This window comes from Eutrigla gurnardus, assembly GCF_963514095.1.
Source record: "Eutrigla gurnardus genome assembly, chromosome: 14".
Taxonomy (NCBI): domain Eukaryota; kingdom Metazoa; phylum Chordata; class Actinopteri; order Perciformes; family Triglidae; genus Eutrigla; species Eutrigla gurnardus.
The window spans coordinates 7,807,210-7,823,873 of NC_139937.1; the positions used below are offsets into that span (position 1 = coordinate 7,807,210).

The window sequence follows — 16,664 nt, forward strand, 5'->3', positions numbered from 1 at the left end:
TTGTTGAAACCCATCAGGTTTCTGCAGACTGAATGGAGCTGAAACAATTAGTTGACTGACAGATGAAAAAATATATATACTTTAATCATTGAATATTGACAAATTAACACCAGCTTTTCAAAAGTGAATATTTTCTTGTTTTCTTTGACTTCTATGATAGTAAACTGACATAAGAGAAGACATAAGATGTCAGTCGGCTGTGGACATTTCTATTTCTCTCTCGGCTAAATATCCAGTGGATTAATCAATAGTGAAATATTTGTTAAACTTCAACTATGCCACCCTCACTTAGTTGTAAAATAAAGTTCTTCCATAGTCAAAGTTTACATTTACAGTATAGCTTTGATCCACATAAGGGAGCCTGAATGTTAGTATTGTTCTGATAATTGTAGCCTAGTATTGAACATTGCTTATATTTTCAATAATGAATACATAAAACAAAGTTGTGATTTGTATATCTCTTCAAAATGGCTGGTTTATCTTATCCAAGATAATACAAGGTGATGCTAAAATGTCAGGAATCATCCATTTACACATATATTTGCTCTTACGAGTTATAGATGAGACCTATTGTGAATTGGGTCGCGATGGTTCGTTACTGCCATTCGTGTTGCCGGTGCATGTGCGTGTGACTCATGTTAAACATCCACAGACTGTGTGTTTCTTCGCTAACATAACTGCCTGTGTGTGAATCAGTGTTATAGGCACGAGACAAGCTCAACAGACGGGCTTGTTTCAACACAGACGCACCTACTCACGCACATGTGTTTCCAAATCCACTTTATCTGGCTGACTCAACTTGACATCACCCTTCAGGAGTGCTGACTTATCAGTTCATTGGGCAGGGAGATCCGAGCTGTGCGGGAGTGTTTTGTATCGGTTGCGTTGGTGCCCCCAAAATGATGAATTCTCTTTACTTCCTCCACTCGTATGATCTCTGCTCTTCTCCATTCCGCTTTCTCCTTTCCATGGAAAGTGTTTGTCTCAGCATCAATCAAATGATTACAGCAGAAGAGCAGGTGGGAGGGTCAGTAAGAAGCAATGATTCATATTTTATAGATTATATTACAACACTGCATTATTTTCTTTTGTGTAAAAAATATTACAGAACATCCTGTTAATGTGGCATCAGGAAAAAAATATGCAGTTAAGCGGGATGCAGGAATTGTAATATTTCATACCTATCTTGACAATCAAAAAGCACAAAAACAGATTAAAAGAAAAACAGTTCAATGTGAGGTTGTTATCACTTTAACACTGTAAATGTAACTAATTTTGACACACTGCTGTGTCATAGTTGTTGCTTATTTGAATTTGCAGCACATTATATTTGGGCATTAAGACAAACAGTACCTGGGCAAGTCCACTATTCTCGTTTTTTTTATCTTGTCTCAGTCAGTCAGCATTTGAGAATTTGCCTTTTCACTTGAAAAAGCACATTTTCTCTTCTTCTCAGAAAAATGTGCTCTTTTCTCTTAAAAATCACAAGACCATTATGTAGCATAATCACATATTGTGTTTACTATTATATTGTAAAAACTTGTTCAAGCTTTAATTTACTATTGTTCAACTAAAATAGATTTTGTTCTGATATCATGCAACATCTAGTGGTTAATAAATACAGAGGCCACTTGATCTCTTTTATTCATCTCTCAAATGCACCCAGTTACCAGAGGACGATTTGCATTAAATTTGTAAACAATGATGTCTTAACTCAGACCATTCAATCTACATTTTTTCTTTGAAAAAAAAGCTGGATTTTACAGTGCATTTTGTAAATTAGCGTTCACTTAAACAGTGATCATCCTGTTTTCCTGCTCACTGGGGGCTCAGCCTCCTGTGTGCTTATTGGCAACCTGGGCAACATGTCCTGTAGGTCAGCAACGACATAGGCAACCACAGCCCACAATGCTGAGCAGAGGTTCATGTCCCCAGGGTCCTGAACGGTCATGGTATCGCCTTCGCTGTGGTGGAACCAAAAGTATCGACCGTCTGCCACATGGAGGCTAGCACCTGGATGAGACATGGAGAAAAGAATAGATAGGTTACAAGCTGAACATTACATTTGAAAAAACTAACCAACCAACAATTCTGTAATCAAAGCATACACCTCTGAAATATTACATCTGGTGTAATCCTCTAAGACATTTCTGTGGAAGAGGAACATGACTAATACAAGGAGTGGTTATATGACTTTTAATAATAACTCACCAAAGATTTTTTGCCTAGTGTGATCCCAGCATGTGGAAAACAAGAAGTTCCTAGATACTGAGAATCTTGTGTTGAGCATTTTGGAAGCATCGACTAAAAACAGGCTATTTTAGACTCGGATTCGCGTTGTTTTGCTCACCAACGAACATTATTTCGAACTCGCTATCATGCTTAGCAAAATCCATTTACACCGGATTTCCCCTTTAAGTTTCCGTCGAATCGCAGTTTCTACCCGGTCCTATTTTGACGTCGTACCTCAGCGTACTTCCAAACTTCCTGCCCGCCAGAAAACGAGATCGTGGTGTGCGCTGAAGATCATGGTTTTGACAAACGTTTTTTTTTTATATAATATATATATATAGCAAATCTGACACTACAGTCCAGTAGGTGGCGGTAAAGCAAAATTAACTGGTTTGCCAACCGTCAAAGACACAAGTTGGAGTTCGTTTGTTTTTAGCTTGGTGAACTAATCCCCGTAGAGCTATCAAACATGGGCCGGAAGTGCTCGTACCCCGAGTGTAACAGCACGGAGGGATTGCACTCTTTGCCGGCCAATAGAGAGACGCTGCATCGCTGGCTGCTCGCGTTGGGTCGGACCGACCTGTCCACCGCTGCCATTTACGTTTGCAACCTCCACTTTACGCGCGAGTGTTTCTCCAACTATGCAGAGGTGGAAATGGGATTCAAAAAGCAGCTTCTCCTGAACGCTGATGCCGTCCCTACCCCTTCAAGAGTGGTGACGCAGGTGAGCGAGGCTTTCTAACCAACAACACGCGAAATAAGGACATGCAGACTTTTAACTGCAGCAGTTGACTTACATCCGGCTTCGGAGATTGTCGGATCGCATTCATGATAGTCAACTCGTTACACTACACTTCCGTCCATTTGATTCCCCCCCTCCCAACCAGTGTCCGCCAACCTAACGCCCTTTAAATTCGCCACTGAAGTGAACATTAGAGGGGCCGTGATACGGCTCCATCAGAAAAAGGAAGCTCCGTCAGTCTCCCAGCGTCTCATAGTGGTACGACTGGGGGAAATGAAACCAGGAAATTAGTATATTTGGAAAAGAGCAGGCACCTCCAAAAGTACAGACCATTAAAGAACCTGACAACCGACATACATACATGAAATAACCTACCCTAAGCATGTTTTAGGAGTCAATGGGCTGCTGTAACGGAGTGTCCTCATAAGCCTAATCATGGTAACGTATGAGCTATGAGAATAGGTCAAACTAGCCATTTAAGATGATACCATCTTTTAAGATTGATGATACATTTTATGTTTGAATTACAACTCTACCTACAATCACAATAACATCTACTGCTATAAGTTTATTTTACAATACTATCCACTCATTTTATGTAACACATTTCTTTTAACCCAACCCGCATTAAACTCAATATTTTAGCCGTTCTTGGAAATGATATTTGTGATGGATGGATGTGCTGCTGTTTAGGGCAGCGGTGGCGGTCTCCCTGGTGTAAGAGATGTCGCCTCCCAGACGGACCCTCCAGTCAGAAGATCGGTCGGCACACAGCTATCCAAGAAAACTCTGCAAAATCCCTTTCGAAGTACAGGTTTGTAGTCCGACATATCATATACTCACTTTTGTTTAGTTTTTGCTCACTATAATTGTAAGTGTGCTGATTCATTTAGCCACTCTAGACATAACTGGCAGAATGACTAGTTTCTTCTCCTGTGCGCTGAAGCTACCCAGGTGAAAGTGCAGAGCAAAGATTGTGGCATGTTCACCTGCACCTTCCCCTTGGACAGCCCTCTACTGTTCCTAGAACCAACGATAGTAAGGAGACCGGCCAAGAGACCTCGAATTACAGACGACGAGGAAGGGCCTCCATAATGCCAGAGGACTCAACTCTGTCAGTCCTTTTTCTGTTAAATAAAAGCTAAATGAACGTCTTTAGGCAACTAATCATACTGTTCGGTCGATGCTTTAAATGTGGAGATGTGTTGTCTGACCGGCTGAAGGTTCAAATGTTTGTGTTCTTTTATTCAGTTCCTGTTCTACATGTTATACCACAATGTATTTCTGAGTAAAAAAGATGTTTGGACATATAATCTCTACCAAAAGGACTATTCTCACGATCAAAAAGCCTTTAAAATGAGGTACTGCTATGGCTTGGTAAAGTTTATCACTGCGAAACAAGGAACGATACCTTAAAATCAACGAGTGGATCAGGTGAAAACACTTGAGTTGATAACAATTCCAGACAGTAGATGTGCAGGACAGGTTTTGACAGGAAGTTTCAGTTTCTCTCTTCTATACCATATTGGTCCAATTACAGTATTTGACGTGTAGAAACAATAACTATAACGTGAAAAGACATTTCCACGTGTTATAATGTAGCTTTTGTGTGAAGCTCCTGGTGATGTGTGCCAGAATGATTGTAGGCAGGTCAGCATAAAACTGTAATTTCCATGTCGACTGATAAACTGCAGCCTTTTAAATTCTGGATCCGATCATTTCATTATTCAACTAGCTATGTATAGAGGTTATTTTCATTGTCTTTTTATAAGAAAACATTTAAACATGTTCAGTAGATGTGTTGTAATAAAATAAAGTTCTGTTATACTGATTATGTGCTGTTATTTCTATTTGATTCCTTATTTATTAGTATTGTTTTTAGATATTTATTAGTATTTTTAGTATTTACAGACCTATAATCTGTTCCCACAGTCCAAGAAGAGAATCTCAGAGCCCTTATTTAAAAAAAAGCATAATGCTGAAAACGTTTGGCTGGCAAGACTGTTGGGATTATAATGAAAGAGGAAGGCATCTGTAAAAAGCCATTATACGAACAGTTGTGTTGTTTGCTGTGCATGAACATACAGGACAAACCACGTTACTTAATTGACTATTTAAAAAGGAACCGGCTCAGCTCTTATGTTTTAAACTTTTACCCGACAGGCTCCTACTTTATCAGCAATGCCTTCCTGCCTTGAGGTTAAATCAACAAACTATCAGGAATAAATCACTGTTATCCTTAATGCTTTCATCAAAATGTTGTCTCTCGATTAACATGAACTCAAATAGATACTGTGGGAACCATGTGTATTACCAATGTGTCAGCTATGAACAGAGGATTCAACAGGACTGTGTGTCACTGTCGTGGCTTAGGAGCGGTTTTACTTTTCCAAAGTCTCTTTATGGAAAGGAGCTGCTGACTCAGATCAGTGAATGGAACAATTATGACTGCTGAAAACGTATTTATATTTTATGACATCATGTATTAAAGAACAAGGTGCCCAACTACAGAAAATTGTCAACTTGTGTGATGGGTTTTACAATTATCTACGTCAAACTGAAATGGTGCTCTTTGAGTGCATCTAAAAGTGTTTTCTCCACTCCCTGTGCAGACATTACTCTACTGTACTCTACTCTGCCCACGCAGCACACTCTCCTCCTCGTCAATGCTTTAAAACAGGAACTTTTATTATTTATTTTTATTTAAAAAGAAAAAATATGATGTATGTATGGTGTGCTGTATAATGTACTCCAATTTCAATACAAATTTGAATAAAAAAACAAAAAACAGGAACTTTTTAGTGCTGAAACGTTTAAATAGTTGTTTTTGCGGCGACTTAAAGTTATACCACAATGTCTGTATAATGTGATTTTGTAGACGGAGGCAGTTTTACATCCAAGTTGAAAAATACAGAAGTCGCCCAAACATCCCCGCTGTCTACAAAACCTAGACAGAGGAGATGTTTGGGCGACTTCTGTATTTTTCAACTTGGAGCAATTTTTTAAATTGTTTTTGCGACTGACAGGCTCAGATTATTAATATCAGTCTGTCAACATTATGGAAGGGGCCGCCACAGAGAAATAAAATGTTTTTCTTTCTCTTTTCTTTCTATTTCTGTCTCCCTCAGAGGAGTCTCATGTTAAGCATCACCTCGTATCCACATTGCTGAAATCGGCCACGACATTGAACATCTTTTAGATAATACTAAGCTATCAAATCTATCTGTACTCCAACACAACCAACCTCCTCTCTCCAACTCTCAGAAGAATAATGTGAGATGTCCTTTCCATAGTGATGTCAGAGAGACTTATAATAACAATCTGAGCCTGTCAGTGGAATAAACAAGCACTTTATAAGTGGACATAATTCAACAGGGAGGAGTTCCCCCGAGTGACTACATCGCAGCCCGTTTACGGCACAGCATTGGGAAGAGTTAAATCTGTTTTTACTAGCAGCAAAAACCTGTCAAAATGTAACTATAATATTACGACTTCACACAGTCGTTCATCCTACCTGCTAAACTAGAAGTAAGTTTCACTTGAGATTTTTAAGAATTTCCACTTAAAGTGAATATCCCCCGCTTCCCTATTCTATGTGGTGCTAAGTTCTTTGTTCATCAATGAGGATGTGATCGTGTGTGCACAGCACTTTCACAAGAAATGAGAGTGTATTAAGACCCGAACCACAGAAATGAGGTTACGTATGAGTGCCTTCATATTTCAAGTGTGTCTGAGTTTGACAGACACTATGTGTATTTTCATTGTGCTCATCTCACCGTGAACATTTGCTGCTACTTGCACACAGACAGATAAGACCTATTGACTCAACCGACCTGGTACTCCTGCCCGCATCCACGGTGAGATGTCTGTCCCTTCTCCATGTGTCTCCAGTTTGGTCGTATTAATGGGAGCCAACAGTTTGACCACCTCTGCCATCACCTGTTGATATAGAAAGAGCTTAGTGCTTCTCAGCTCATCACACAGTCCGTTGCATGACAGCGGTTTTCAAACATGACTCAATGTTATTTAAAATATTGTAATTCCAAGATGTATTTTGTTGTTTTTACTTGATATGTCCTATGTAATACAGACGCCAAACTGTTAACATGTTTTGGAGAGAGGTCAGCAAGATAGATGTCTGCCTTCTATTCCAATATAATGGGACTTGAATGGCAAATACACTTAAAAAACTCAACAGCAATGTCTCTACAGTAATCATGATCCAGTTACCGACGGTCATCCACACATATTGTTGTGAGCAGTTTCAGTTCAGTTTGTAGTTCTTACTTCCCATTATCTTGAGTAACCGGGTAAGTAAAAATGTATTTTGGATTTTGTGGTGAGCTATCCTTTGAAGAATGGATTATCTGCCTTTACATGTGATTTAACAGAGACAAGTGAGGTTAAATGGTTCAAGTTCAATGTCAGGAAGCAACGGTAGGACTATAGGTGTAATATGAAGCAGGAAGTCGATGAAGGAAATGCAGGTAAACACATTCATTGGACTAAACTTTCCAGGATCTAAAGTCTGACTTTTAAGCCTTATTAAATACTGATGATTGTGTAACAGTGGAGTGTGTTAAATCCCACCTTCCGCGCTGCATCACTGCCAGTAAACTGCAGAGCCACTGGGGTGAATGTCCCCAAGTCAGACTCCATGACCAGGTCAAAGTTGGACATGTTCACCTGGGTGGGGAGAGAAAGTAGAGAGGGGAAGGAGAAGGATCAGATAAAAGGGGTGAAAAGAGAGAGAGAGAGAGCATGGACAGACATCAAATAAATAAAACAACCTCAGGTCAGGTGAATCATACAGTCTACCAACCACTAGGAGTTGCTATTATGTTCCTATTGTGTAAGAACTGGGTATTTCATGGGGTTCTTTTTGGTTAAAAAAGATGCAATAAACCTGTATCTCTGTTTTTAAGCGTGTAGTTTATTATGGATCATGGCCTGGTAGGCAGATCCTTGGCACAAAGATGTTCCTACATTTCTGCACTCTATACTTTCCTGCTTCTTACTAGCAGGACAGTACCTTGTGTAGATTAAAGTACTGCTGCGCTCCGACTCCACCTTGCTCCTCAGCTGTCCACAGCACCGTCCGCAGGGTTCTCCTTGGACGCAAACCTGCAAACCAATAAATAGACCATATAAAACAGAAAGAGAGAGATTACAGCCAACACGTGGATGCAAGCCAACTTCCTCAACCTCGACAAATCAGACATCATCATCATCATCGGTCCAAAATCCATCACCAAAACCTGTTCCAACTTCTGCCTCACCGTCAGCAACTCCACTCTGCATCATGTTTTTAATACTGTCTACTGAACACTTTGGCTATTAATTGTTTTATATTTGTTGTTTCCCCCCTTGTAACGTGTCTTAAAATATCCGGAAAAGCGCATTATAAATAATAATAATTATTATTAATATAGAAAATGTTGTTTTTATACATTGCTCCCCTGACTGTTGGAGATGTACTCTTTTGGTCTTGTCTCTTGTTTAAAAGAAGACTGTTGTCTCAGTAAGGCAAACATGTTGCTGAAATCTAGATAATAGAGTAAATCATTTACTTGAATTTGTTTGTTTTGGAGCTTGTGTAAGCTTTCTGCCATCTGTATACTCTTTTACCAATTTCTACAGCATGTAAATGTTTCTTTATCTGCAAGTTCACCTGCTTGGTATAATACACCGTATATATATGTGTGTGTTTATACAGTGTGTCTGTGTCTATATTACCCAAGTCTTTAATGAGTGACAGGGCCTCCCAGGAAATCATGGCTCCACCTCCGTCATCCATGGCACCTTGGCCAACATCCCAACTGTCCAAATGGCCACTCAGTAAGACAACCTAGCAGAACATAGAAATGAGACATAAGTTGACATAAGAGAGTATCAGATGACGCTCTGATCCATGTCTTTTTACATTTTATTAAAGTACAGATCAACATGTTATGCCTCAAATTGACTTTTTGTCATCAACAAGGACAAAAAACAGGCTCACAAAAACAGGACAACAAACACAGGATTCCTGTCAGAGGACTGATCCTGACCTGATGTTCCAGGTTATCCCAGCAGGCCACACATTCAATTAAATAAAGAGAACGGGTTGCTGTTTTTATACAACAGAAATGCTAATACATATATATGGAAGCATACATGAGACCTGTAGGAAAAGGGGTTTTTATATTTAGATTTTTAGATTGGAGTGGACATAGGGTCCATCTTTTTCAACAACTAATGAATTTTCATTTCAATCATTTCCCATTTGATCAATGGAAACCAATTTTAAAAAAATGTTTTAATCTGCTCTACTCTTTCTCTCTTCCTCCTCATCTCCTGACCGCTCAAGGTCTGACTCTCCCTCAATAATCTTTGACAAAATATCTTCCGACTCAATGCTTTAATGTTTGCTGAAGTATGAAAATGGATGAAGCAACTCCCAATATCCCCCACAAAGTACTTAGTTACAATACATATATTCTGTCTGGCTAAAAATAAGATTCACTTCTAAAATCTTAAGATAGTATAGATATGAATTTGACTGCTCAACTCCCTTACTGCACTAGAACAGGTTTGCTGCATTTGAAAAGACAGAAGATGTGCTCTGTGGGCCGAACCCCATCATGTATGTGACATCATCAGATAGAATGTCCTTTTCTCACAGAAGATTAGGACTCTAGTAAACGTCAGGCATGGTGTGTGAAATAAAGGCCTAAGCGTCATATGAATAGGTGGGGCTGACGGTCAATTAATTAGTATCACCATTGGGTGCATGGTAGCATGCTGACGTTAGATATATTGGTACACTGAACTAAATGCTAAGTAGAGCCGAAAAGAGCCACTAGCTTGAGTGTCGACTCTTAGTTTTGATATAAATTACAACTTTCATTAAATATTTTCATTTGCTATAAACTGAAGGTGCCAGCAATGTACGTAAAAATAATAATAGTAATAACTGTGGTAAAATGGGAAGTTGACTCTACACCCTTAAATGTTTTTAGCATGACGAAGAAAATACATCAGCTGGGAATATGAGACACACACATAAAGATTTAGTACAGAGACACACAGACGTGCTGTGTGGAAGATCCATGAATCACTGACATGGTCTTGCAATACCAGAAATATCTACCTCTAAATCACCCTCCTCAAACGTGCATGTTTCTCTAAGGGTTTATCCCAGCTTACGACATGCATCAGTGATTTTACAATGGAGACTTTGAGTTGGAATTTGCTCATAAACACAGTGATCTTGGAGTAATTCGGCCCTCCTGCAGTGTTGAAATATCAGCGATTATGGCTGCTTTGTAAAGTGTGTTGACAGAAACAACTAAAATATGTTGTAGTTTACAAGCCTAAATCGAGAGAAATCAACAAAGTGGGGGAAAAGATGTTTAGCCAATACACACTGACATTTATGGTCTTTATGTGTTTGAGCCGTAACTATAAACAGAAAGCCTACATCAGGGCATTTTAGATTCAAAAAGGCCATTTCATGAAAAAAATATGGGAGTTGAGTGGGTGGTAAAGTCCTAGCAACTCATCATATGAGTCTGAGAGGCTAAACTGTGGAAATGACTCACTAGACCTCAAATGTACATCTCTCTATGAACGTGGGCGCACACACACACACACACACACACACACACACACACACACACACACACACACACACACACACACACACACACACACACACACACACACACACACACACACACACACACACACACACACACACACACACACACACACACACACACACACACACACACACACACACACACACACACACACACACACACACACACACACACACACACACACACACACACACACTCTCTCTCTCTCTCTCTAACCACAACCACTTCTTCCAGCTGGAGCACAAAGTCACAGAGCCAGAAATGATGTCAACCATGTGTTTAATTTCCCTTTTTTATAATAAGAGACCAAATGTTGGTTCCCAGATCAGAATAGTAACAGTTTACGTCGCCGATGTTCCTCTTATTCCAGTTTGCTGGCTGGTTTTTCAGTGCATGTGCAGGCTCCAGAGGGAGCTGCTAGGGAGACAGTGTTTACAGTTCGTGGGCAGAATCCTGCATGGGAAATTCCCAATGCAAAGACCGTCAACCTTCATCTGCCAACAAAATATGTCTCGTCAGATATCACAGGCACTGACGCCTCTGTCCCAAATGCAAACACACACACACACACTTCCTTAACAACAACATGCTTGAGGAAACTTTCCCCTATATATGACCTACATAACATAATTCAGTGTGGTGAAGTCTGATGAGAAGCTTCTCTGTTGTTTTCTTAACATGTTGCAGTTCTGTTTCACCCTCATCTTCACAAACCAGTGCAGCTAAGCTTTACATATCCTGCTGCACATCTGCTACCTTGAACCCGCTGTACCGTTTCAGCCGTGTTCCCTGAATGACGCAAGCCTTTTGTCCGTCATGCTGCCTCCTCTACAAACTGAGAGGCATGCATTTGGAGATTAGCAGCACCTTGTCCGTTTCTCAGGTTCTACCTGCTAAACGTGTCTGAGTCCTTACCCACATGTGTGCTAAGGATTGTGTGACACTGCGCTGCACTGCAGAGCATGTGTTCACTCTGTGCAGTGCATGCTCGACTCAAATTATTTTTTCATCCCATTTAAAGGTCAGCGAACTCGTTTTACTAAATCCAACAATTAAAAACAAATGCTAAGAATGATTGCAGTGTTGCAGTACAGGCAAAAAGTAGATTCATCGTTCAGCATGTTTACATTTACATGCGTTCACAAATCACAACTCTATATATTCGCTCTCTATTTATGTACCATAATAGGGTAGCTTCGTTTCAGCAGGCCTGTCATTTTTGTTGAGTTGTTTCAACTCTTCACCATAGAAAAAAAATGCTGTGATTTATAATGTGATTTATATAGTTTCATATAGCCAACGTTTGGGCATTCCTGAAAACAGGAAGCATTCAGATTAATAGTTTGTTTACACAATGCTGTCTTTCTGCTGATTAATACCTTCTCACACACACACACACACACACACACACACACACACACACACACACACACACACACACACACACACACACACACACACACACACACACACACACACACACACACACACACACACACACACACACACACACACACACACACACACACACACACACACACACACACACAGAGAGAGAGAGAGAGGTACAAGAACATAATAATAAGAGTGTTTCTCTCCCATACAATGCATGTGGAAGGCCAACCCACATAGGTTTGCCCCAACATTGAAAGACTGGAAAGGCGAGGCCGTTGAATGAAAAGATGAATAAGTCATGCATGTGTCTGTGATGCGAGCGAGAGGTCTACCTGCTCAGGGTGTTGCCAGCCTGTTATCTCGGCCACTGTGTTGAAGGAGTCGGCGTCCGGTAGAGTCGTGGCTCCCATCGTGAGTCTGACCACAATCCTCTGCCCTCTCTGTGCCATACGCCACATCAGCTCAGCGTCCTCCACAGTGATACAGGCTGAAGGGATGTGCCTCACTCCATCTTGATAGTCCTGCAATCCTGTGTGGGGACTAGAGAGACGATCTTGTCATTCAACCCTCATTACACCAGATATATTTTCATACATTTTTCTAGATAGATAGATGGATACCTGTTAATAGAGAATGGAGTAATAGATCGAATGAGTGTGGCTACAGCGCCCACTTTGGCCGCCTCGGAGGCGCCAAAAGCACGGTAAGCCACCGTCTCCCCGTAGCTGACAAATGGTTGGTTAAACACCACAATCCTCCCGATGGCCTCGCTGGCTCTACGCTTCAGTTCCTCAAAAGACTGAACCACCAACACCGCTGCCTCGATACCTTGACGGATAAGAGTGAGAAATGGAGGAGTTAAAGGGAGCTGGATGTCAGGTGCTAGATGACAGGCTTTAAAATATTTTTTTTTATCATATAGTCTTTACCCTCAGGTGGTGTCCCTACACTGCTACCCAGTCCCAGTATAGCCAGACTCTTGCCCCTGGGAGCAATCATCTCTGCACTCTCCTTCCCTCTCACCCAATGTGGGATTTTGACTGGCTCTGGGGAACAAACACAAAAACAACTTCAAAACCTCTGTTACACTTGCTGCAAGAGATCCCTTAATCTGGCTATGAAGGTTCTCAGTGAGTCCTTGAAAGCTTTTTCGTAGGCAACTGGACGTGCTTTAGTTTTTTGCAGATCCAATAGGCTTCTTCAGTTCTGAAGAACCAGTTTCCTATGATAAAGCTCTCAAAAACCCCTTATTCTTAAACAATGTATCCTCATTGCACACCTTTCACATCCCGCATCCAAGCGAGACAGATAACAAGGCTTACTGACCTAAATGCACGTCCAAGCCATCCTGTGTCATAGCATTGTGCATGTATTTGATAGCCATCTCCAGGTTGTGTGAGCCACTGACACGGTTCCCTATGGTGTCGGTGAAGTCGGCCAGCCGTCTGTAAGAGCGGTTCTGTGCAGCTCCGGACACGGCCAGGTCAATGATCCGTTTGGCCACACTGGCATAGCCTGCTACCTCTGTGGCTATGTCTGAGACTGGGTTCACACAGAAACACAGGGAAAAGGAAGGGTTTATATAAGAATATGCAAGTAAATGTATTGTGGTTTTCTCACTTAGATACAGTTTACAGACACAGCACTTTTTTAAATAATTTTATTTACACATAATTCAAGGCTCGTACAAAGACCTGTCCCAAAAACAAGTATGAATAATGGATCAAGGAAGAGGTATAAATCCGGTGTAATTAAACTGAGCATACGCTACGCTGCATATCAATCAAACTATCAATAAATTGACTGGTATGTGGTTGTTTTCTAATATATCACAAAAGAGAGAAGCAAGAATCACAGGATAGGTATTTATCATTCTTGTTTTACATTTGCGTTTTACTGTTGTTTTTGTTGTTGTTGTGGGTTTTTACCCAATATTATACAGCCCATTGACTTATATTGCCTCAAGACTGGGTGTGTTCAGACTGGGCTCCATTAACAGTTCACCTATTTTCCAGTTAGTTGTGTTGCACCTGTTAGACAGGACAGGCTTGCAAAGAGTTTGGTGAAACCACGTAATTCCCAGCAAAGCTAGGCCTACATGCTTTCCTACATGTCTGGAGGTAGCGGGGTTCGGCTCACCTTTCCTTGCAGTGTGATTAGACATTAACCTCATGGAGCCAACAGAGTGAGGCTTACAGTCACACAGAGATGACAGCATGAAGAGCTGGAGGAGGAAGAGCAGTCCGCCTTCCCGAGCCATCTGTGGAGAGATCGAAACACCCACGTGATTAATAGCCATGACATTATACTTTCCAAAGTAGATTAACACCAGTAAAGCAACAAAAAGGTAATGCTGTGTAAACCACAACACTGTAGCATAGTGACATTACTTTCGTTCTTGGCACCGACGATGATGAAACGTGTGGCACTGAGAGCAGAGTATGCTAACGTTACAGCGTTACTTTAGGAAGCTGAGCCATTCAGATACACCGCCAGGGTTAACGTCGCCAAGCTAGTACCTCTGTTGGCGTTAGAAGACCGGAGGAACTCCTCTTAAAAGAATAAACACCGTTTCCGTGCTAGTGATAGCCGTACCATTATTTCCGGTCCGACTGTTTTCAGAATAAGAGCTCACTCTCTATAATCGTGTAGCAGTAAAATATAGTAGTACAAACACCTTTTTAAATACTAATTTATCCGCTAAACACATTCATGTTTATGTAGTAAATTGTACTAATTTATTTGAATTGGTCTATTCAGATACTAGTCATTACAAAAGCATGTGTCATACAATATACAGGCCAGTATTATTAAAGCACACAAAAACTTCAAAAATCAAAAAAACAAAACAAAAACAAAATCATGACGACTCTCAAAACTCGGCTCTTAAACAGTGACAGTAATCATTCAATAATTAGGCTTCCGCTTCACGCCTGACATTCTGTGTAGGTGTTGTTTCATTATTAGTGGTACTTTGACCAAAATGCAGACAGACAAAACTAAATCAAGTTCCAAATACAATCCCAGTACATCTCAAGTTTTGGAGTGGGCTTTCTTCCAAAAGAGTGACATTTCTGAGGGAACATTGTACTCTCATTAGTATAGTTGTGTGATGTGATCATGGATAGACGAGTATCAAGTGCTGCTGCAGAGCCACACAGCTGGATATATGAAGGGTATTGTTTACAGTTTGACTATTTAATAGTCATGTCTTATTCATGCTGCCTGCCTTTATTCTCATATTATTTGAAAACAAATTATCTTTAAAGTATTTTTTACACTATACTACTACACTAAAAACAACCCTTACCTATAGCACTCTGATCGTAGCACTGTTGCTCTTAAGGTACTACTTTACTCAGATGAGGACCTAACACTTGTTCTATTTTTAGCTCTTACTTTATCGGCAATGATACGTTGTGGTTTCTTTGTTTCCTTCTTTTGACAAATGTACTTATTGTAAGTCGCTTTGGACAAAAGCGTCTGCTAAATGACCTTAATGTAAATGTAATACTACTACTATAGTAGTAGTATACTACTACCTTGAAATATTGCTTTATTTGTGAACTTATATAGGCTACTGCAGTTTTTCAGCCATTGCTCTTTACATGATATATGACATCCAGAGTCTTCCTGTTTTCCCACCAGCCTCTGCCATTTGTGTTTGCTTCTCTGCATCATCAAGTTTGTTTTTAAAAAACATAGAAACAATTTGGCTCCATTCACATGCTGCTGGCTTGGTTTAACACAGTGGTTTGAAAACTATTTTTGGCATATACTAAGAGGACGTTGCTTGAGCCTGAGAGGAACTATTTTTCTGCACTACTATGCAAACATGTGGAACAAAAGCTACCAGTGCTTTCACCTGCAGCTGACCTTTCAATCTAGGAAAAACACGCCTCAACACGTGTCATAACCAGTAGCTCATTACACACCATGCATTTCTGTAGGATGATTAGAGGGCTTCTAAAGAATCTGGACTTGATTTGGCCTTTTTCAGAGTGAATACAACAAAGAAGTTCCAAAGTAGCATATAGACACATACAATTAAGGCAAAAATTACACGGATGTTGTGTACGTGTAAGAGAACGATAGATAGAAAGGGAGATGAAAGGGAAAAGACAGAAAATAAGAGGGACTCTAGGTGGTTTAATATTAGCACACAAGATGTTCAGTGAACACATCAGTCTTGTGTCATGGTGGATGTGTGTGTATGAGAGCAAAGGAACAAACACTCTTACATTCAAACCGATGCCCAAAGCCAAAAATGACAAGAAGACAGTTTTAGAATTGCATTAAAGCCACATCTTTTATGCAGTAGTGAACCTCATAAGATCAGCCATTTCAGCAACACAATCCTCTATTGTCGCATACGCATATCACAATTTCATCTGAAAGCTGATTTTCCTGCTGGTCTCCAACATTGTGTAGGTGTTTATTTGTTAAAATCAAGGCTACAGTCAATTCATATTCAATTTCGACGAAATTAAAATTAAAGCTTCAATATATTTACAAAAGAAAGTATTATTCTCCTTTAATTGTTTTGAAAATTCAAAAGCTTGACAAATTGATTATGAAATTGAAAATGAATTGAACCTTGGCTTGTGAATACACTTATTATACAAATATGTATGAAACAAGTAGGTACAGAG

General features: G+C 40.2%; 2 protein-coding genes across 3 annotated transcripts; one reads left to right on the top strand and one right to left on the bottom strand.

Moving 5' to 3' along the window:
• Positions 1 to 61: 61 nt before the first annotated feature.
• Positions 62 to 14,554, bottom strand: LOC311024573 (carboxypeptidase Q-like). 2 transcript variants are annotated; one of them, XM_084027035.1, is made up of 11 exons: positions 14,403 to 14,554; positions 14,152 to 14,272; positions 13,339 to 13,554; positions 12,942 to 13,058; positions 12,633 to 12,840; positions 12,345 to 12,552; positions 8,711 to 8,822; positions 8,007 to 8,098; positions 7,565 to 7,660; positions 6,808 to 6,913; positions 62 to 2,013 (listed from the first exon to the last, which is right to left on the bottom strand). In XM_084027035.1, exons 2-11 carry the CDS (start codon positions 14,270 to 14,272, stop codon positions 1,802 to 1,804), a joined length of 1,488 nt encoding a protein of 495 aa, XP_083883161.1. In that variant the 5' UTR covers positions 14,403 to 14,554; the 3' UTR covers positions 62 to 1,801. The 2 variants fall into 2 exon arrangements, with proteins under 2 accessions (XP_083883161.1, XP_083883162.1); XM_084027036.1 differs by having other exon boundaries at positions 14,532 to 14,550.
• LOC311024577 (uncharacterized protein) lies at positions 2,547 to 4,806 on the top strand. The gene is made up of 3 exons (XM_084027040.1): positions 2,547 to 2,956; positions 3,668 to 3,788; positions 3,921 to 4,806. Exons 1-3 carry the CDS (start codon positions 2,702 to 2,704, stop codon positions 4,067 to 4,069), a joined length of 525 nt encoding a protein of 174 aa, XP_083883166.1. The 5' UTR covers positions 2,547 to 2,701; the 3' UTR covers positions 4,070 to 4,806.
• Positions 14,555 to 16,664: the final 2,110 nt, after the last annotated feature.

Excerpts from the sequence above, each read along its gene's own strand:
- LOC311024577 (XM_084027040.1), top strand. The coding sequence starts at position 2,702 with ATGGGCCGGAAGTGCTCGTACCCCGAGTGTAACAGCACGGAGGGATTG. Across the intron at positions 2,957-3,667 it reads CTTCAAGAGTGGTGACGCAG|GGCAGCGGTGGCGGTCTCCC; the intron begins GTGAGCGAGGCT and ends GCTGCTGTTTAG. Across the intron at positions 3,789-3,920 it reads AAATCCCTTTCGAAGTACAG|CTACCCAGGTGAAAGTGCAG; the intron begins GTTTGTAGTCCG and ends TGTGCGCTGAAG.
- LOC311024573 (XM_084027035.1), bottom strand. The coding sequence starts at position 14,272 with ATGGCTCGGGAAGGCGGACTGCTCTTCCTCCTCCAGCTCTTCATGCTG. Across the intron at positions 8,099-8,710 it reads GTCACTCATTAAAGACTTGG|GTTTGCGTCCAAGGAGAACC; the intron begins GTAATATAGACA and ends ATTGGTTTGCAG. Across the intron at positions 7,661-8,006 it reads AGTACTTTAATCTACACAAG|GTGAACATGTCCAACTTTGA; the intron begins GTACTGTCCTGC and ends CTCCCCACCCAG.